Source organism: Akebia trifoliata, chromosome 7, assembly GCF_017979445.1.
Source record: "Akebia trifoliata isolate Shusen 1 chromosome 7, ASM1797944v1, whole genome shotgun sequence".
NCBI lineage: Eukaryota > Viridiplantae > Streptophyta > Magnoliopsida > Ranunculales > Lardizabalaceae > Akebia > Akebia trifoliata.
Window position 1 is genome coordinate 26,492,084 of NC_141381.1, and position 21,734 is coordinate 26,513,817.

The 21,734-nt window shown below is 35.8% G+C and overlaps 3 protein-coding genes across 6 annotated transcripts; 1 reads left to right on the plus strand and 2 right to left on the minus strand.

The window, feature by feature from the left end:
• The first annotated feature begins 671 nt into the window (after window positions 1-671).
• LOC147398643 (protein WVD2-like 7) lies at window positions 672-5,214 on the plus strand. Its single transcript, XM_086447905.1, has 9 exons — window positions 672-994; window positions 1,583-2,119; window positions 2,208-2,816; window positions 2,902-2,960; window positions 3,183-3,257; window positions 3,654-3,756; window positions 3,881-3,952; window positions 4,254-4,364; window positions 4,622-5,214. The coding sequence occupies exons 1-9, from the start codon at window positions 923-925 to the stop codon at window positions 4,844-4,846; spliced, it is 1,863 nt and encodes a 620-aa protein (XP_086304031.1). The 5' UTR covers window positions 672-922; the 3' UTR covers window positions 4,847-5,214.
• A 101-nt stretch (window positions 5,215-5,315) lies between these two features.
• LOC147398644 (two-component response regulator ORR26-like) lies at window positions 5,316-14,436 on the minus strand. Of its 4 annotated transcripts, none has more exons than XR_015179968.1 (6): window positions 14,042-14,436; window positions 10,484-10,636; window positions 9,769-10,158; window positions 9,539-9,615; window positions 7,218-8,474; window positions 5,316-5,433 (listed from the first exon to the last, which is right to left on the minus strand). XR_015179968.1 is itself a non-coding variant. In XM_086447907.1 (6 exons), exons 1-6 carry the CDS (start codon window positions 14,166-14,168, stop codon window positions 7,421-7,423), a joined length of 1,719 nt encoding a protein of 572 aa, XP_086304033.1. In that variant the 5' UTR covers window positions 14,169-14,436; the 3' UTR covers window positions 7,119-7,420. The 4 variants fall into 4 exon arrangements, 2 of the variants coding, with proteins under 2 accessions (XP_086304033.1, XP_086304032.1); XR_015179969.1 differs by lacking the exon at window positions 5,316-5,433 and adding an exon at window positions 5,464-7,112; XM_086447907.1 differs by lacking the exon at window positions 5,316-5,433 and having other exon boundaries at window positions 7,119-7,428; window positions 7,511-8,474.
• A 2,785-nt stretch (window positions 14,437-17,221) lies between these two features.
• Window positions 17,222-18,980, minus strand: AZG2 (Xanthine/uracil permease family protein). The gene has a single exon (XM_086447908.1). It carries the CDS (start codon window positions 18,952-18,954, stop codon window positions 17,311-17,313), a length of 1,644 nt encoding a protein of 547 aa, XP_086304034.1. The 5' UTR covers window positions 18,955-18,980; the 3' UTR covers window positions 17,222-17,310.
• Between the last annotated feature and the right edge of the window lie 2,754 nt (window positions 18,981-21,734).

The window sequence follows — 21,734 nt, forward strand, 5'->3', positions numbered from 1 at the left end:
TGAAAAGTTGGAGTGACAATAGAAGTTCTCTATAAATAACATAAGTACCCCACCTTCCAATACAATGACCTCTTTGGGTTTTTCCTCATCTTTTTTCCTTAAAAAATATTCTCAAAATTCACCTAAAATCTTTAATTTATAGGAATTATTTATTATTTATTTCGTTTTGGTTACATTTCACCAACGTTCACGCAGACTAAAAGCCTTTTAAATCGTCTATACTATCTCTAGCTCTCCACAATTAAGACAGCTTTGTCGGCCTCTTTCCTCCTTTCTTTTCAAATTCAAATTAATCATTCAATTATAGGAGAGAGAGAGAGAAAAGAGAGATTCTCTCTATAGAGAGTATCTAACCTATTAAATATCATTCACCCTCAACATTTGAGAAGGTTTAAAAAGGTGTCGTTATGCCACGTGTCGAAAGCATTCAGTCCAACCAATCTTATGGGTTTGGCCCACACTAAACGTTATTGGTGATTTCTAAATATTGACTTGACTCTAAATCAATGGTTGAAAATCATCTACGTTAGATCCACCAAGAGAGATGGGCCACAAATTTGAAATGTTTTAGATAGAAATCAGAGAAAAAATAGACGTTAGTGGGACCCACACCAACACGCAAGTAGAAAAGTTTAGTGATTTTCAAAGATGGAAAGAGATCCATCCCCCCACCTCTGATCACAACAAAGAAGCCACATAAAGCTTTCCTTTTTCTGCACTTCTCATCTTTCTCTCTCTCTCTCTCTCTCTCTGGCCACAACAAGGACCCAGTGCTTGAAGATTCAAATTTCAAAGTGTGAATGTTTTTTTAGGGATTCAAGGAAGGAATTTTCTTTTTGAGATTCAAGGGAGAAATACAGAAGGTGAAGAGAGAGTCCAAAATAATAAGAGTTATTGGTTTCTCTTGTGCAGAGAGAGAGACATGGGTGAATCAGCTTGTCTCATGCAGACATTCTCTCATGTTTCTGACACTTCCCATGAAGAAACCAAAGAGGTCAGTTGAAGATTTTTCTTTTTTTGTTGAGAAAATACCTACTACCCATCTTTCTATTTCATGTTTATGTTAATGGGTTTTTCTTGATTTGGTGGAATGTTTAATGGGTTTTGAGATTTATCTCTTTCTACTACGATTTTCATTCTTGAGGCTGCCCATGGCCTTTCCTCCTATTTTCCTCCACCTTTCTTTGATGGGTTTCTCAATTTCTGATTCTTTATGTTTTCTTTTGCATCTTTCTTTCTTTTCTCATTTTCTTGATTAGGGTTTTCAAATTCCAAAATGCAGCTTTTGATAGGTTCTCAAAATCTTGTTTTTCTTCTTTAGTTTTGCTTTTGTTGGGTTTATCTAATCAGTGTCTCTTTCTCTATTCTACTTTGTTTTCTGTTACCTAAGGTTTTAATGGTTGTTATAACTTGGTGTCTCTTAACTTCATTATGTTCACAACAAAACCTTATGGCTCATAAGATATCCTCTAAAAAGTTTTTTTTATTTATTTATAATAATTATATTTTTCTGAGGTTGATCTTACTAGGAATTGGAATTGGAGGTTCTTCTCTCAGAACTTGAGAAATGTTTGTGTTACAGGGGAACCCAATTCATGTGCTAGGAGAATCAATCTCCTTCGGAAGGTTCATGTCAGAGTCCTTAGCTTGGGAGAAATGGTCCTCCTTCAATCAGAACAGGTACTTAGAAGAGGTCAAGAAATCCTCCAAACCTGGCTCTGTCGCTCAGAAGAAAGCTTACTTTGAAGCCCATTACAAAAGAATTGCCGAAAAGAAGGCTGCGGCCTTGCTCGATCAAGCAAATGCCTCAGCTAATAATGTCACTGAACCAGAAACAGATGATGTTCACATTGGTGGTACCCCAGATTTAAATTTGGATGAATCACACTGCCATGTGGCCAATGATCAACAAGGGAACGTGGAGGTCCCCAATCCTGAGACGAGTTTCACCACCGATGCCAATGAGTGTAATTCTAATGCGGAAACGATGGAAGAAGTAAATCAGGCAGAAAAACATGAGGTTCTTGTGGAGAACTCTGAACCGGTCGAGTTACCGAATCTGCCCGAAGACGTTGAGAAGATGACCACAACAAAGCGCATTGAAAAGCCTCCTTTAAAGGTATTTTTTTAATAGTGCCCTGGTTCTTGTTTTCCATTCTACGATTTTAATTTCATTAGAACCTTACGGGTGTGAGGTACTATTCCAGGAGAGTTTTGCTACTAATCAGGAGTCTCCGGCTTCAACAACCAAGACGAAACCAAGCATTTCTTCTGCAAAATCATCGGTTTACAATAGAGCTTCCAAGCTCCCATCTACCTCAGCCAGACCCCGAACTCCCCGAAAGGAAAATAATCCTACCCCAAACAGTAAGAAGACTGCAAAAGACTCGGTGGATAAAAAGAAATCAGCTACAAAATCGTTTCATATGTCAATCAATTTCGCTGCATCTCCATCTCGTGGTAATGAAACCAATAAATCATCATCCTCACCTACGCAGAAAATTGGGGACTTGAGAGTTTCTGCTAGTTCGACAAAGACATCTAAAGACTGTTCAACTCCTGCCAGACCCCGAACTCCATGGAAGGAAAATAATCCCACCCCAAACAGTAAAAAGATGGCAAAAGACTCGGTGGATACAAAGCAATCAGCTCCAAAATCGCTTCATATGTCAATCAATTTCGCTCCGTCCCCATCTCGTAGCGAAACCAATAAAAAATCGTCATCAATTACACAGAAAATTGGGAATTCAAGAGTTTCTGCCAGTTTGACTAAGACATCTAAAGACTGCTCAACTCCTCTAAGAACTCCATCTAGGGTGCGCATTGTTATGAATGTTGTTCACATTAAGCAGAATTTATCATTCCTAGTGTGCTAAAATGAATTTCATTTGCTTACTGCAGGCATCTGTGAATGGGGTACCAAAGCTTCCTCCAGTTACTCCTCAGTCAGAACGTAGAAGGTAACATCATCATCATCATCATCACCAATGCCTTAACCCAACTATATGGGGTTGGCAACACAGATCCTATTTCACCATTCAATTCTATCTAGAACTATTTCTTCTGCTTAGGCATTGAAGTAGAGTTTGTATGAATATGTTTAAATATGATGTAGAGTTCCTTATTCTACGCTAACCGTGCAAAAATGTTTGTACTTATTGTCTCATTGTTCATCATTACAGGACCGGAACACCACTTGGACATACAGTCCATGGGAGCAGTAAAGTGGATTTGAAATGGCAATCCCTCTCTGTCGAGTAAGAAGCTTTGTTACTTAAATCATCATAACGTGCTTCATGTTTAAACTACAGAATTGTGTAACTTGAATATAGGCGTGTTTCACGGTTAGACATGGAGATGGATACTGATCCTAGGAAACCTCATTCACTCCGAAGACTAACTCTATAATATTAGAAGATGCATCCACCCAAATCGCCTTCTGATTAACCTACACATGCAGTGGGTGACCAAAGTGTGCTACTTGAGCACCATATGTTACCATTTGATTAGGATCATCAAGTTGGCCTAGGAGATTTTCTTTGCCAACTTGGAGATGGAAGTAAAGTAAATACTACTTTTGGTTCCTCCTCACCATGTTTATCCAGGGTCCACTTAACAACAACTACAAGTTCTGACAATTGTTTGTGTGGCAGTCGTTCCAAGTCTTCAAGCACTTCTGGGAACAAAGCATGGTCCCCTAGTGTATGTTCTTCTTTTGTCTTCAGGAGTGATGAAAGAGCAGCAAAACGAAAAGAGGTAAAGGTCTAACTCTGTAATTCCTTTTTCAGCTGAGAAATCAATGGGTTTTTTTCATTTATGTTAATAGATTTTTTATTATTATTTTAACTTCATTGACTTACTTCGTCATTTGCTTTCACAGTACTTTCAGAAGCTAGAAGAGAAATTCAATGCTAAGGATGCACAAAAAATGCAGTTTCAAGCAAAATCTAAGGTGTTTATACCAAGCCTTATTTTAGTCCTGATGTGATTAACTTTGGGATCGCTACTGGATGACACTTTATGAGCATGGTTGGAAGACCTGGCGAGACAACTAATGCCGAGACCAGGGCAATCAATTGTATAGACCTACAAATCAAAACGTTCGGTGGTTTGGCCAAAATGCCCCGATTAGGCCAAAATTTCCTCAACTTTCTTTTTTTTGTTGGGTGGTGGGGGTGGGGAGCTGCATGTAACTGAAAATGGAGTTCTTTTAAGTCACACCCACATTATAATTGGATCTTCCTGTTGTGCAGGACAAAGCTGTAACTGAACTTCAAAAATTGCGGCAGAGCCTTGGCTTCAAGGCCAAGCCAATGCCAGATTTTTATCGCCAATCAGAATCACCAAAGAATCAGAAAAAGAAGGTATGTCTATTTCATCATGTAAACCCTTACAATAAAGTCGGGCTTTTTAATTGATTATGCTGAAACCATTAAAGGAGTAATCTGCTATAATGTTTGGAGTCTATTACTACTACCCACTTAGGTTGTGAAATATTAGGTCCTCAAGAAATATGAACTCAAATGTTTGTGCGTAGTATCTTACTTGTGCTTTCGTACTTTTCAGTTCATCTGTCTGTCTGTATATGTTTTTTTTTTCAAGTGTCGATCATGATTTACAGATTCCATTGACGCGACCTCGATCCCCCAAGCTTGGAAGGAAGCCCTGTCCCAGCACAGTTCAGGACACAAGCCCAAGCCCTCTGCCTCCTAGGAGGCCTTCAGCAAAGAGTGATGGCTCCAAGCATGCTATGGAGAAGACAACCCGAACCCCAACTCGTTCTGTCATTTCACTACCTAAGAAGAAAGCCCGTGAGAATGATGCTTCTTCAAAGATCCAGAGTTGAAAAATAAACAACGTGTCTCGCATCTGAGATTGTAATGGAGCAGAGCAACACAGTTAAAGAACTCATTATGCGTCCCTACTGGTGATTGATTTACCTTCGAAAAAGACATGGGTTTCGATAAATTGCAGAGAAGGTGGCATCTGTTTAGTGGGTATATATCTTTGTAGGAATCTCTTATCTGTTTTTGGTAATGGGTGCATTTAAGCATTGTGGAACAGTTGCATCGAGCTATTATTGTATTGTCACTGTCGAGTTGTATTCTTTTTTTCTTTTTTCTTTTTTCTCTCTTGAAGAGAAAATGGCCTGAAGTTGTCATGTATTTGGCTTGTTATCATTTAGTAATTTTCCAAATTTATGAAGTTTCTGAAGTGTTTTACCTGTAAGTAAGAAATGATCAAGATTAAACATTTTACCCATGATGTGGATGTAAGCTTTTATCGTCTTTACGGCTAATAAAGATTAAAGACTCACCTCTAATGATGGTTATGTTTCTACTGGAGCCATTCCCTTGAATTGTCGGGGAATTACTTCCACTGGCATTCCAGACTTGAATTCAGATCACTTGGTGCAAAGAACAATCTCCTTCTCTGATGTAGTAGAAGTGTGTGAATCAATAGATTTAAAATAAATTGAGAGATTGTGTTCGATGGTACACAAAACAACCAATTTGAATCAATAGATTCAAGCTTGGAAAAGAAGAGAAACCAGAAAAAATAAATTGAAACAAGAGAAATAGCTAAACTGAAAACTTATTGAATGAATTGTTGTGTAATGAATTGATTGAATTTCATTTATGAAGCTCCTTTTATAGATAATTTTATCACAACAACTTAGAAACCTTTTGATATACTAAAAAGCAACTTTCTAATCTATCTATAGTAGAATAACAACTTTCTAAATCGATTATAATTCAATTTGGACACTTATAATTATAACTTAAAAAATGAAATTAGAAACTAAACAAATGAGAAACTAGACAAAATAGAAATTTCCTAAAGTTGAAATAAAAAATTAACTAAACAACTTCTAAATTACTTAATACTGAAATAAACTAAACATGTACGACTGAAATCAAAATTGAGTTAAGTAAGGACCCAACTTGGTCAACTTGAACTAGGCTGGTCAAACAAATTTGACTTGGTCAAGTAAATTTGACTTGGTCAAGTTGAGTCAACTCGGCCAGATCTAGGTGGGTTGATTTGGTTATGAAAATTCTCTTCTGAAGGGCAATCTGTTCTACATGTAGATGTCCTACATCATTCTCTCTCTCTCTCTCTCTCAATGTGACATTAACAATGCTTGATATAAAGCCGAAATATTAGGTTTAGTTTTCCCTTTAGGTTACAAGTAGTTTATAATCACTATCATTAATCATTATTCCCGTATAATGGCCTTTTGTACTGTTACTAAAGGGCCATTCTCATATTAGTCTTCTTCATCTAACATTATCATTATTATTATTATTTTCTATTTCTGTTTGGTAAGTCTATTTTCAATGAGATCAGTAACTACTAGGTTATAGCAAGAATTGAACTTAGGTCTATGGTCTCATCACCCAAATACTTTACTAACTAAGCTCGCTGGCATTTGCATAATATTCTTATTTGTTCCTTTTTTTATAAGTGATAAATTTATTGAAAAAGAAAGAGGACTATAAAGGAAGTCAAGAAGATCTGCCTTAAGAAAGAGAGCCAAGGACTTAACTATGGACTGCTACCCACACTTAGTTCAATTTTATATTGTATGGTGCATCATAATTGATATTAAACTATCAAAATACACCATTTTTTATAACCTTTTTTTTTTTTTAAATATTATTATTTATAATGTTGGGTATCCCTCATCTCTTTCAGGATGTGGACTAATCCCTACGGTTGCATGCTCTGACCCCACGGAAGTTTCCCAACTTGCAACAAAGTAAGTCAAGAGGCAAAACCTATATAAATACACTATCAAATTGCAGTAAAGACATTGCAAACATGAAGGTATAGCTGGTGCGAACGTCACTTTTGCTATTTTAAATCTCTGTCTTGAGAACGAGAAAGAAGTTAAGCGGCTAATCCTGAATTAGAAATTCCAGAAAATAACGGATGATTTACATGTACTCAAGGGGAAGTTGTATATATGCACATTTTTTCTACAAGCACGCATAATGTGTATGCGTGTGTAATAAAAAAAAATTATAATTTCATTAACTATGCAGTTCCAATTTGAAACTTGGAGATTAAAGCAACATGCTTGATATGCTTAGATGCCGTGGATGTACCTTGTGTAATAAAAAAAAATTATAATTTCATTAACTATGCAGTTCCAATTTGAAACTTGGAGATTAAAGCAACATGCTTGATATGCTTAGATGCCGTGGATGTACCTTCATTCAACTACCGTCATGTCAGGGAACTTGTATGATCTGCCAGGTGTCATGTATTGTGGGATGCCACATAGGACTATGCAATCTGCCAATAAGGCCTCATCTCAAAGCATCAACTAGTGTACACGTTTCAACATCTATCTAAATCTGTTAGAAAGATGACACATCCCAGTCCATGTAGCATAGGCACAGAGTATGGATGATCAATCACCTAGTACAAAGAGCAATATCATTCATTAATTATTGATCTCTAGAGAAGACTCAAGTCAGTGGGGGTCAAGCTATGAATAGACCTTGATCCATAATTGGGTACTCCATTGAGACGCAGAGAGAGTCAGAGTTGAAACTCAGTCCATCGTACACGTGGCTTGGAAATTCAGTAATGTACTCCAGATCATGGTAGTCCAAAGATTCTAAGTTGTTAAGCCCAATATTTTCGATGTAACCATAATCTTGAAGTGAACAGAGTTGTAAGGCCTCACGCGAAGACACCAAAGGAGGTCCACTTCTTGGTTGTTCGTGAGATTCCCAATTACGTATGAAGTTCTGATCAAAGCTGTGATTTTTCAGATTCATCGACTGGGTAATTGTGGACCTGTCCCCAAAAGCTTCAGGATTTACAATATCAATCTTGGCTTGAACAGAAAATGAGTCTATTGTGCTTCCTGTTGAAGACAAATCTCTGACATGGTTGCTTTTGGATTCATTATAAGGAGGCTTGATTTCAGAGGGGGCTGCTTTATCTGCTTGTATGTCATGATGTGTGCCGGGCAGTACCAGATGTACGAATCCATTTGTCTTGGGCTCTTCTTTCGGTTGTTGTGGGAACTGCATCATCGGAATTTCTCCACCCCAAGAGTTGTTCTGTGGGATATTGGATACAAACGATGTATAACTGACATCTGGCCTCAGTGACCCAAAAGAATTAGTGAGGCTCATTCCAGAACCACTACTCACCTTCTGGGGATAAGGACCATCATCAGTCAAAGCGGGTTTGGATTCTGATACGGGCAAGAATGTAACAATGCTCTCCAAATCATTTTCCTGGATTTCCGGGCTGAAACTTGGGACAGGTATTTTACTGCCAGAGAATCCAAAGCTGCAGCTAGTTGAATTGTTTTGGTGCATCATGATTGAGCTCTGCAGGCCAAAGCTGGGAGGAGGATCCTTAGAAGTGAAATCTTGTTGCTTTATTGCACCAGAAGAAGTCTTGGGTTCATTTTGCTTCTGCATCCTACTCCAGTAGAGGCGATATTTCTGCACAATGCCGATCTTTCTCAAAGAGATTGCCTCAAACATGCATGGAAATTGAAAAAATGTGTGTTTAATTTGCTCAAGGAGCTGGGATGTGCATGGTTTCACTTTCTACATAATTGTGGTGAATGATAAAAAATAATTTTATGTTCCAGAGAAATAATACTGTATTTCTAAGTACACCAATCTTCCTAATCTTGTCTCGTGTTAAGGTCTTTGTTGCTGGTCAAGGCTATGTTAGAGGTCATTCTTGATGTCCATCATCCCAGAGTTTAGAGGACACTGCTTTGATGATTTAGTATTTATATGGGAGGAATTTGATTAAACGACTTATCTTTTATTCTTGTTAGAGTGTTTATTTTGCTTTTCAATAAGTTCCTTTACAATAAAGAAGACATTAATGAGTATCACAAAGAGTAAATTCCAAGTGGACTGACAAATTGCTATGAACCTCACTTTATAGTTTCAGTTTAGGAATAGAGAGGGTTCTTTGTTTGTTGATGCGTGCAGCATACTTATCTTTCACTTGATATGAGCTTCTTGCCCTTGGTTGGGCACGTATCCTGTAATGGATTCTGGTTCTTCCAGCAGAGCCACTATTCACCACTTACATGTTGAGCAGCACAGATCTTCATTTTAAAAGAAAACAGATGATACGGTATACATGTATTTTGGGAAATTACAGAAAAAGTATTTATGTTTTTTTTTTTTTTTAATTCATTTTATTGAGTCTATACTTGCATCTTGAGAACCACAGTCTACCAAGAGGCCTGATTTAAAAAGTCTCCAGTATCAGCTATCAAATTGATCCAGGAACAAATTATAATTATAATGATTACAACATGTCAAGGAAACCTGGGGCTGCAATCTACTGAAGCATGATGAACTTCTAACCAATAAATTTTTATCTTAAATACGGAAGGAAATTTTTGTAGTCCACATGAACAAGACTTAACTTTCATATGAAATTCGAGCAAAATTCATGTTTGATTTAAAAGAGATACAGAACAGTGTATCACACTTTGTTTAGCAACAACATCAGTCAACTACTTTATAGAGATATCTACCTGCAAGTGGCTAGCCACATTTTCTCTTGTCAACCATGGAACATTCATCAAGTCGAGTATTTTCTTAGGACCAGCTTCTGCACAAAAAATAGTTTTGATCATATATCTTACAAGCTTTATCAGAGACACAAATCATAATATCTAATTTCAAGATAAAACAGCTACACTTCTGAGAAAGATTAATTAATATGAGGACACAGAAGATCAAAAGGAAGTCCACTAAAACTCACTGTCGAACCCAATCTGATCTACGGCGTTGACAAATTTCTGATGAAGGTCTACAGACCAAACTACTCTAGCCTTCTTTGCAGCTGAAGAATCACTAAAATCATGGTCATCATACTCTTGGTTTTCCGTATCTTTTCTTTTCTTTGTTGAGATTAAATCACTTCTGGTTAGTAAGAGGCCATCATCAAATTTATCTAATCTATTACTAATTTTCTGAATATCTTCATTGCATTCGTGGCTTTCAATGTCTTTCCCCTCGTGTAATTTCTTTCTAAATACATGCTGCCATATATTTTGAAGTTCTTTCATTCGTACGGGCTTAAGAAGATAATCACATGCACCATGTTGAACACCTTTCATCACCCTACTTGTTTCCCCATCAACAGACATCACTGGACAGATCCATAAAGTGCATCCAGTCAAAAATTAAAGTTTCAAGGAATATAAAAGAAAGAAAAAAAAAAGGGTCGGGTTCCAGTGAGTCATGAGAAAACACATGATCTCTACAGTATAAACACAGAATCCAATGGCTGAGATTGATACATATCCCCATTACACACATCTCAGAGATACTTATCTCGAGGATAATCTCACCATTGGATTTTGTGATAAACGGTTGAGATCATGTATTATTTTTTTTTCCCATGAGTTATCGGATCCTGACCTAGAAAAAAAGTGAGAATAAGCCAGAATTTCAAAGGTTGTATAGAGACTGACTGATAACAGGTAGATTCATTTCAAGTCCAACATGTTCAAGGAGTTTGAAACCATCCATGTCAGGCATGTTTACATCACTAATTACAATGTCGAATCCACCTTTTCTTTCACGAAGCATGCCCAGAGCATCTCTAGCTAAAAAGCACGTAGTCACTGCAACCCAAAAAAGCAACAAAAAAATGGGAAAGTATCAGAAATATGGACATCAATGTATTGTCTCATGGTTAGTGGAAAGTGAACAGTGAAGTGCAAGTATTTTGAAGAAAAGAAACAAATGGGCCCCATGTCACAATATTCAGATCCATTCACTGAACAAAGTTCCATGTAACGAGGGGATATGAAATTCACCCTAAATATAAATTAAGGATGCAATCGCCATCGGATAGTACAGGATTGACAAAATCTATGACATAAAATCAAAATTTGAAGGGCTTGCACCATCACTTGGATGACTTTGCTAGTTGCAAACTTGTTCGAATCCAATAACGAAAACTCACATTTTCCCTCTTTGTTCTACTTTGAACATATTGTCAAAATATTTACTGGTGCTTAATCTTATCCTCTCAATGATGTTGGAAATATGCGGTTTCCCACTGTTCACACCTTGTACTTCAAGCAAGTACTCTCTCCAACTTTAGTCCACTGACATAGGGAAACTTTTTTATTTGAAGTGAAATTATAAAAAGTTATTACATGCAAGCTCTAAACATAGTCCTGCTCATCCTAAACATGGAAAATTGTATAGCTCAGCTTGAAACCATGCTACATGTGATTAGACTCCAAAGGCAACAGCCCACAAACTAGCCATAAGCTATACAATTTCTGCTATTAGCGAGCAGCCATTTATCATTGAACTGCATTGTTGAACATTGTAATTCCTGGAAATGCTGCATAAGCTTAAAATATAATTCACAGGAAAGTTTTAAGTTGAGAATAGTAGTAGTAAGATGATAGGAAAAATCATGTATGCTAATAGTTAAATGTTATAAAATGAATTTAGGATCATTTGGTACCATACAAAAATTACTATCCAAAATTAAATAAGACCAACCCTTGGTTAACATCGACAAGGTCTATCCAACTGAATTATTCTTATTTTTAGAATACAATACCAATGATTCCCCCCTTCCCTGTTTTCCTTTTTGATAAGCAAGCAGGTTTGTGGTTAGTAATGAGAGCTGCTATTGGCATCCCAACTTTTTCTTATTACACCACAATTTCTTAAATTATTTATCACACCCCAATTAAAGATTAAAACACACCATTCAAACATTACAAAGGTTTGGCTCAAATTATTATCTCAACATTACAAAATATTATAACACTCGTTCAAACAATTTCAGCAATTGTTTACTATTATGATTAGGCTCATATATAATCTTAAGCCCAAAAAATAAATATCTAGGGAAAAAAATGAGAGAGAGATTCTATTGGCACCAGAAATTTTTTTTTTATTCTCAACCATTTAATTATTTTCTTTATTTTTAATTGGTGTGTAATAAGTAAAAGTTGGGGTGCCAATAGCATCTCTCTTAGTAATTAGTGAGTGAAAGTGGGTTTTGAACCCAGGTCATGGTATCAACCAGGGGTGGAGCCAGGGGGAGCAATTGCCCCCCCCCCCCCCCCTTCAATTTTTGGTATATTCTTAAGTACCCCTTTACGTGTTGATGTTAGTTTTAGATGACCCTGTGTTTTTTAACTCATGGGAAACCCGTCTCACTGTATCCCCCCCCCCCCCCCCCCCTCCAATTTTTGGATCATTGAGACACACCCTTATAAGTTTTGATGAAATTAGATATGTTTTGATGTTTTCAAACTGATGGTATGCCCCCCTATGACCTTGTTGATTTGCTGTCCAACTCCTCCCCCTTTAATATTTTGGATGGCTGAGACACCCTTCTAACAAATTAGTGAATATTTACATCCCTGTGTTTTCAAGTGATGACATACCCTTTGACCTTGTCCTTAGTTTATAGACTAACAAAAATTACTAAAATACCCCCAATTTCAACATGTAACCATAAAACCTTAATTTTTTTCCCTAAAACAGGACATTTTCAACCTCATCTACCTCTAAAATAAATTAATTTTAAATCTATTTAATCTCATCTTCAATCCACCATTTTGAAAATTGCCTTAATCCCTTGTAGAAAATTCTACAATTTTCTATAAAAAATCTCATTATCTTCTACTTTAATAATCGTATCTTATTATTTAGATTTAAAGGTTGAAGAAGATTTGTAAAAACTTTTTCCCGAGGGGTTGAATGTGACTGGTTTCAAGAAGATAAATCAAAAGGTTTTTTTTTATCACATTGAATATGAGGGTAATAATGTCATTTTGCATCGTTCTATTAGAGAAAACGAAAGTCAATGGGCATGTAAGCTTTGATGAATATCAGAGATACTTGTGTTATGAAACCGATGAATTTACCCATTGACTTGGACACTTGGTTCTTCTCTCATAGACTAATGATAAATGACCTAGATGTCCTTTTCTATAATCTCTAAAAAAATACTTGAATTTTCTCCCCAAATCCATTCATCTTCTAGTTCTTCAACCTTATCAAAGTTTGCCCCCCCTCCCCTACATAAAAATCCTGGCCCCACCCCTGGTATCAACATTTACTTTACCAACTTAGCAAGGCACCATCAACAATTTTCCATTATCCGCAATTCGTGAGGGTCATTCTAGTTATATAAGATCGTTGATTAATAACAAAATAAGTGAATTACTTCAATGACTCCATAGATTTATTGAATCAGTTACTATTCCTGAATATAAAAAAGAGTCGTGCTACATTGCTTGCGTTGGACACTATGTTCAACACTAAGCTGACGTGACAGCGCACAAATAACCATAGATTTGTTTTCTTCGAGATACAAGTTAAAAAACAACGGCTGGACTGTCCAACTCAGTGTTGAATGCAGTGTCCTACACAGGTAGTCCATCATTGTCCTATAAAAAAAAGATTAAAAAAAAAAAAAACAAGACTTTACTACAATGCTCTCTATCACAATCTTTCCATTCAGTAGCTATCACAGTAATACTACACTATTCATCTTCCGTCAACTTTTCAATATTCCTTCATTCCAAAGTTGCATTATCGCTCAATTAAAGATGATTCCTTCTAGAAAAGACCAATTATAAAAATTCAAAAGTGGAGCTACAAGCGCCTTACATATGTTTACAGCTGACGCAACTTCAAATCAAACATTTACACTAAATACTAAAAGCGCATAATTTACATGAAACAAAATCACAAAAATCAACATAAGCAGAAACTAAATCAAAATAACAAATCCTTATCCCAAAGATTTGGGTTCAGCTAAACGAATCCTGTTCCTCCATTAGAACATAAGCAGAAACTACAGCATCAAATTTCTAGCCTTAGAAGTCATTTTTCTTTTCTTCCTTCAGTCAAATCAAATTGATCTAATCAATTATATGAGCTGAGAACTATCATTTAGCGATAAAACATCGAAAACGAGAACAAATCCAACAAAACTCACCAATTTAAACACAAACACACAGACAGAGATTGTAATATAAAAGTACCTTCGTAAGAACACCTTTTAAGCATTTTTTCAAGGATTTTCAGCCAAGTTGGATCATCATCAACGACAAGAACACGAAGACCAGCTGGAAATGAATCGATTCGAGGAGTAGCAAATCTATTCTCCATCGAAAAATCAATCGAAAATCTCAAATTTCTCAACGAGGAAGCAATAGCTAGGGTTTTGAGTTCGAGAAGAATGAGAGCGAGCGAGTGAGTGAGTTTTTAAAAGTAAGTTATTTGGGTTTGCGCGAAGAAGTGAAGTTGAATTACAGGTATTGGCGCCGCATAGTTAACAGTGCCTACGGCGCACGTTAGTCTTCACCACTCTTAAGTGCTCAAGTAACTTCGGTGAAAATGGGGAAAAAGAGTCTAAAGTCGAGATGTTAGCACTGAAAATAATGCAAGAGAAGTGCCAAATCCTTTTAAAAAAGATTGGCTTATATAAGCATAAGGGCAAAGATATAATGATAGTATACGACACGATAATAAAATACGACACAACTTGATCGACACTTGTCAATTTGTCGTCAAATCAACATCTTGACTAATGTCATCATCAAATCATTTACATCGTATACATGTCGCCACACAATTTATTAATATTACAAGTAGTAATGAAATGCGTTTTCGATAAAGATCTTAGTCCTTAATAAATCATGTTTAAATGACTTTAATCAAAGAGGCTACGAACGTGTTGTCGTCTAAGAGGTTGTTGTATGCAATGTGAGAAATTTAGGATTGATAATAATTATGGTTAAGGAATGTGGAATGTACTTAGTACTCACTAAAAGAGGGAATTTGATTTAAAGAAACCTTAAAATAATAGAAGTGGAAGTATGGATTATTCATTTTTTTTTTCTTAATTTGCCCACTTCAAGATCATGAGTCGTTGGATGTCTATTCATGTTTAAAGCATCTCACTTGTGTACTTTAGTAGAGACTTGGTTGGTATTTTATCTAGTGTGACCCATCAAGTGGTTCAATAGCTCTAGACTTCAAGCATTCTTAAACTATATGAAGTTAGGGGGTGATTCTTTTTTTTTTTTTTTTTCGGATAACTACTTGGTTTCCATTGAATTATTGCCAAGTCACAATCATAAAGGAACCAAAGTTATAAGTATAATTAAATTACAAATTGGAACATAAGTGCGCTTTTGCCTTACTTAACAATGACGATGTAGATTATACGTCAGAAAAGTCATTATGACAAGGTTTAATAAAGATTTTTTTATAATATTTAAAAAAATGATAATTAACCTTAATATGTTTGATTAGTATTTTAGAACAAATTAATTGTTAGTGATACGAACTTGACCAATACATTAGAAACACATGGTGATAATGGTGCAAAATGCTAATCACTGAATCTTTAGAATTATAACACACTATTATGCTCTACAATCGATGTCCGTGGAAATTCATTTTAGAATTGTGATAATCTGACTACCCCACGTGGCAAACTCAATCGACTACCCTGACGTGACAAGTTCAGGAACTATAGATATACACTCCTCGAGATACATGACAGCACTTCCCCATAAAAAATGTATCTCGAGAAAATCGTATTTCCCGATAAACGCAAATCTATGGTTCCCAAACTTATCACATTAGGTAGTCGATTGAGTTTGCCACTTGGGGTAGTCAGATTATCATGATTCTTCATTTTATGGCGATTTTCACTGGAATACCCTTGTGTTTTGTGAGTTCCTATGTATCCATCTCCCGTGTTGCTTCTTTCGGGACTCAAAAGTGTGGCAGTGCTGATTTTGATAAAATCAAAACTCGTTGATCAAAAGGCAAGTTGAACCTAGAGTGAAATTTAATGTAGAGGACTATTATGCATGTTTATACCCCATTATTATTTTTTATTTTTTATTTTTGTGATTCATCCTATCTAGTATAATTTAATGGTAATCATGGTTATAAAGAAGTGGTCCTAAGTTTAATTTAATAGAGAATTTGATTTTATTACCTTTTTGATGTCTCAACTTCATACAACAGTGTCTGGAGCGGATTTTGCTTTTTAAAAAGTAGTAAAGTAAGGGTTTCAAAAGCTTCTCAATGGCCCTAAAAGAAATTCCCACTATCATCTTCTTTTGGAGTTACTTAAAGAGAAGTTGGATGATTAGAATTTTGAACAAACACATCCTAAATGGAAGAGTTGCTTTGGATTAATAGTAATGATTTCTAACTTTTCCACGTGGCATATTAAAAGTATTTTTCTGATGTGACATGTGTTAGAATCATAAGTCTTTTTTTCCTTGAGATACACAACTGCACATATTTATGACGATGTACAGATATGTATCCCGAAGTATAAAATCTATGATTCTAACACATGCCATGTGAGGAGAGTATTTTGAGTATGCCACATGGGCAAGACAGATTATCATGACTCTTGGATTAATTTATTAATAATCATGAATGCATGAAGTAAATCATACACGATTTGCACGTGGTTGATGTGGCAAGGGCACAGAACATCAGATCTTTTTCCTTGTGCATCCCGAAAAAAACGATCAATGGTTTTGTGGTTTGTCACGTCAACAACATACATACTGCGTATGATTTACCGCATGCATTCATCACAATTCTTAATATATAGTGCTAATGTTAATTCTTCTTCTCATAGCTTTCCTTGAGTTGACTCAACATTAAAATTTGTCCTAGTTGGTTTAAGAACCTGATAGAGTTATGTGTCATATTTAATGTGTTTTTTTTCCTAAATGAATAATAAGTATATTTCTAAATTTCAAAATATCAAAATTATTTTTAAATAATTAATTGATTTAATAAATATCTTTTCGACATACCCATGTCAATCTTTAAGTTTTCAAGTTCTAAAACATAGATTTGTTTATTAATTAATGACCAGCTCTTTCTGTTCGAATGATACTTTGAGAGTAATCTTTCTCCACGTCTTACTTTCAAAATATTCGAATTCGCTCCTAAAACTCAAATGATTGACTTGACATCCATCGAGCCAAGTCAACTCTAAAATATGTGAGTCCAATTGATGAGTCAAATAAAATTATAAATGTTTGAAGCGGCTTTTAATATTTTTAAATGAATAAAAATAGTTTTTCATTTTTTTTGTGATATATATATATATATATATATATATATATATATATATATATATATATAAAAGAATGGATTCCAGGCTTTCAAAATTCCCATATAAAAACAAAAATTCAAAACACCACTGTGAACCAAACAAAGCCTTAAACAAAATAAAAATCTAGAAAGGAGTACAAAACTACATCAATCAAACAATCTCAGTCGTTGGATCAGATGTAGTACCAGCAGCAGACACTTGATTATGAACACCACCCACAACTCTCCTCATCTTCATCAACCATCTTACTGATCCCACACCATAATCAAACAAGTGAAGAGCCACATAAAGCCCAAGCCCTCCCATAAGTCCATATGTTATAGAATAAGTAAGTGGCATGAGCAACATAGTAACAAAAGCAGGGACACCTTCCTTAACATTAACCCACTCTATATCCTTCACCACCTTAACCATCAACACTCCAACCATAACAAGAGAAGGCCCAATAGCCCATGGAGGAACACTAACCAATAAAGGAGTAAAGAACAATGACAAGAAGAAATAGAATCCGACGATCATAGCTGTTAATCCCGTTCGACCACCTTCTTTGATCCCAGCTGATGATTCTACAAATGTTGCCATTGGTGACATCCCGAGTGCCGAACCTACGATTGTAGAACTTGCATCAATCATGAAGGCTAAGTACTCACCTTCAAAACCTCCATTTTCATTAATAAACCCTCCAATTTCAGCCATAGAGTACAATGTACCTGTGGTTGCAAACACTTCTACATACAACAATGTGATCAAAGCTACCCAAACCTCACTCTTGTTGAAGTCAGCAAAGCTAATGGCCCCAGCTGTGCTTTTAATTGTATGAAAATCTATGATTTTCTTGAAGTAATTGTAATTTTTGTCACCAAGAGGTGTACTAGGAAAAACTGTTACATTAGTGCCCCTAAACCAAGAAACTAATGTAACAAAAACAAGCCCATAGACCATACTACCCTTAATATTATTCATTAAGCCGTAAGACATTATTAAAAAGCCGACTACACCAAGCCAGAACGTCGGACTCTGCAGCTTGCCATCGATACACTCACCAGTAATTGGGTTTGTGCTGGAGCACGCAGCGAGATCCACCAACGTTGAAGAATTTGGGCCAATGAGGCCCACTCCTACATGGGCCTGAAGACCTGTAAAGGCGATGAAAAGCCCAATACCTGCTGCACTGGCAAGTCGAATAGAACGAGGTATCAGTCGAGCGAGCTTTGCACGTAACCCGAACCCAGCTATTGCAAGAAATGCAACACCTTCGACTAAAACTAGGGCTAATGCTGTCTGGTAAGTCATGGGCCCGGATCCGTGAAAGCCCACTAAGTTATAGGCAATGTAGGCATTAACCCCCATGCCTGGGGCTAAGGCTAGAGGCAAGTTTGCTAAGACTCCCATAGCAAAACACCCAATCATAGAAGACAAGGCAGTGGCCACTATAAGGTCACTTTTGGTTTTGTCTAGGCAGTTTTGGTAGCCTACATTTGGTTTGAATTTGCAATCTGGGTCTGGTTTTTGATGTAGTGTGGATGAGGTGGTGCAATCATCGATGGTGCACGTCCCACCGGATTCTGCAAGGATGGTCGCATTAATGGTGATGATGTATGCCATCGTAAGAAATGTAGCAGTACCGGCACGTATTTCTCTTGTAAAAGAGCTCTTTCTAGTATCTAATTTGAAGTATTTTCCAACTTTACTCTTAGAGACACTATCATTCAAACCCTTCTCCATATTTCTCCATTTCTCTCCTAAGATTTTACAAAACCCATCTCCCAACTTTGAACAAAGCTCACCACCCATCCCTTTTTGTCTTCTCTCTCTCTCATTCACAAATACACTGTTATATAGAATTATGAAGAGAGATTCTCCATATCTTTATAGGGCTACTCAGTACTATTTCATGTGTGATTTGGTCCATCTAAATTGAACAATATTGAGTTTTTTTTGTTTGGGGAGGAAAATCTTTCCATATCTAGCTATGAGGATAACAAATTTAATTCCTTTATATCAAAACTAGGGGTGGCTTTAAAGATAAAGCTCATTGAATTTGTTCAAGACTATTGATCCAATACTAGTGATCCTATCAAGTAACAACAAAGTTGCCCACATGGCAAGTTTTCATTGGCTACCAATACCCAATGTAGTACACTTTATCCAATGAAATTGAGACACAAAGGAATGAAGGAACCATTATTGTTTGATTCTATTGGAGAACGACTATTGGATCACTAGTCTTAGTTCGAAAACTTGCATGCCTCCTCGTTACTTGTAAGATTCCTTCTTATATTTTATATATTATAGATTTAGTACTTCTAACACTATAGGTTAATGGGCAGTTTTATATACAAATTTACTTCTTGCATGCGTGAAGATGTGATATTTTATGTGTTGTGGGTTTAAGGGTTCTTCTTTTGAGAGTTGGGGAAGAAAAAAAGGTAAAAGAGAGCAGAAAAGGAAAGTCTAATATGCAGGCATTTGTTGAGAGATGAAGGATTGTGTTATTATTTTGTTTTCTAATAGGAGGGACAAAGCTCTTCTTTTAAGGGTTTTGTATTCGTTTGCCATCATTTCACCCATTATCGTATAGGCAATGAAGGTCAAGTAACACTAAAATGTACATTGATTCTCACATTGTGTGCACCTCGACATCAGAAATGTGAGAATCTATGTACATTTCAATGTTACTCTAGCACGAATCTTATAGGTGTGCATGTCTTAACTCTAGGGATGTCAATGGACCGGTTCTAGATCGAATTGGTTTCGATCTGGAACCGATGCAATAAGGATCAGATTGGATTTGGAATCATTCCAATAAGAAACGGATTGGGTACTTATTGGATCGGTTTTACCATATGATCGATCTCAATATGAGAACCCAAATCCAATTTCATATACAAAAAATATAAATAAACTTCATATATTTAAGAAATTTAAATTCACACCTTTCTTGGATTTGAGTGAACCATGGTTTTAAAATTAGGCCAACTAGATTTAGGATTCACTTTTTTTAAATTTTTTTTTAAACATTAGTTAATGATGGGTTAACTAATCATATTCGAGGAGAGATCCATTCAAATACTATTTGGGGATGATATGAAGTTAATAGATAAAAAGTAGAGAGCTTCTATTGCCACACCAACTTTTGTTAACACCACCCCAAGATGTATGCCAAATCTTTTGTGATTTATATATGAATTGGGATGGCATTATCAAAAGTTGGTGTGGCAATAGAATCTCTCTAAAACTAGAGATGGATTAAATTCTTACACTTAAAAGAGTGAAATATCAATTTAATAGAATTAGAAAAAAAAAAAACTTTGAAGCGGGTAGCCCACTTTAAAATTTTGAAGAGGGGCAGTTTGCTTCAAAGTTTTGAAGAAACTTTCTCCATTAGATTACATGTGGTACGGTATTCCAAATTTAGGGGTGTGAAATAAATTTAAAATATCACGTGTCTTGTAATGAGGAGGGTTCCTTCATAAGAAAAATGTTTACTAATCAAACAAATAAATGTTTTCTAGAGTGTAATGTAATTAATATGTACTAATCAAACTAAAGAAAATTTTACAAGACAATACTTAAGACCAAGTTTAGTTAAGTCTTTTGCACTACAAGAAATTTGACCTTTAGCTGCACAACACTTTTGGTCGCCATATCACATTTTCATTCCCACTAAGCCATGTAGGGTTGGCAATGGGTTGGGTGTGGGTCGGATGAAACTATTTCTGTTTCCTTATCCAACTCTATATCCGGTTATCTATATCCTATTTTTTACCCACTTATACAAAGTACATCCACATCCGACTATTTATCCACTCGTTTAAAGGATATCTGTATCTGACTTGTATCCAAATTTCAAGTAGACATCCAAGTTGGATATATATACCTCATTATGAAGATGATGGAAAAACCTTAATTTTGAATTATGCATATATCCATATGCGATCCTAAAATATTCGGATAAAAATACTTACGGATAAATTTACCTGAATTCTTAAACGGATAAAAAAATTTGTACCCATACCTGAATAACTTAGGTAGGATGAGTTGGGTAAACAGATATTATCCGACTCATTGCTAGCCCTAAAATCGTGGCTAAATTTGTAGCCGATACTTCTTAAACGAGTCGTGATTTTTTGACTATTTTTTCACTTGGTCTATGCTCAACTGACGTGGCAAGGACACATAACCATAAATCATTTTCTTCGGGATACACAAGGAAAGTATTAACGGTTCTGTCCCCTTGCCACATCAGCTGAGTACAAACAGAATGAAAAAATTCAAGTAAAAACATCATTAGTCTTTTTAAAATCCCCACTACAAACTAAACTTTTAGCCATCACAATGAATCCGCTTCTATAATTCTAATATTTATTCGAAGATGACAAATTTTGAAAGAAAATCCGATTTTTTTTTAAATGTTTAGAGATTGAAGATCCATTTAGGTCATTTAGCAATAGTTTATAAGAAGAAGAAAAAAGTTATCAAGGGGCATGTCATCAATTTGAAAACATAGGAAGGTATATCAAATATTCACCAAAACAGGAAGGAATATCTCTAAACAAGTTTTCAAGGTGGGC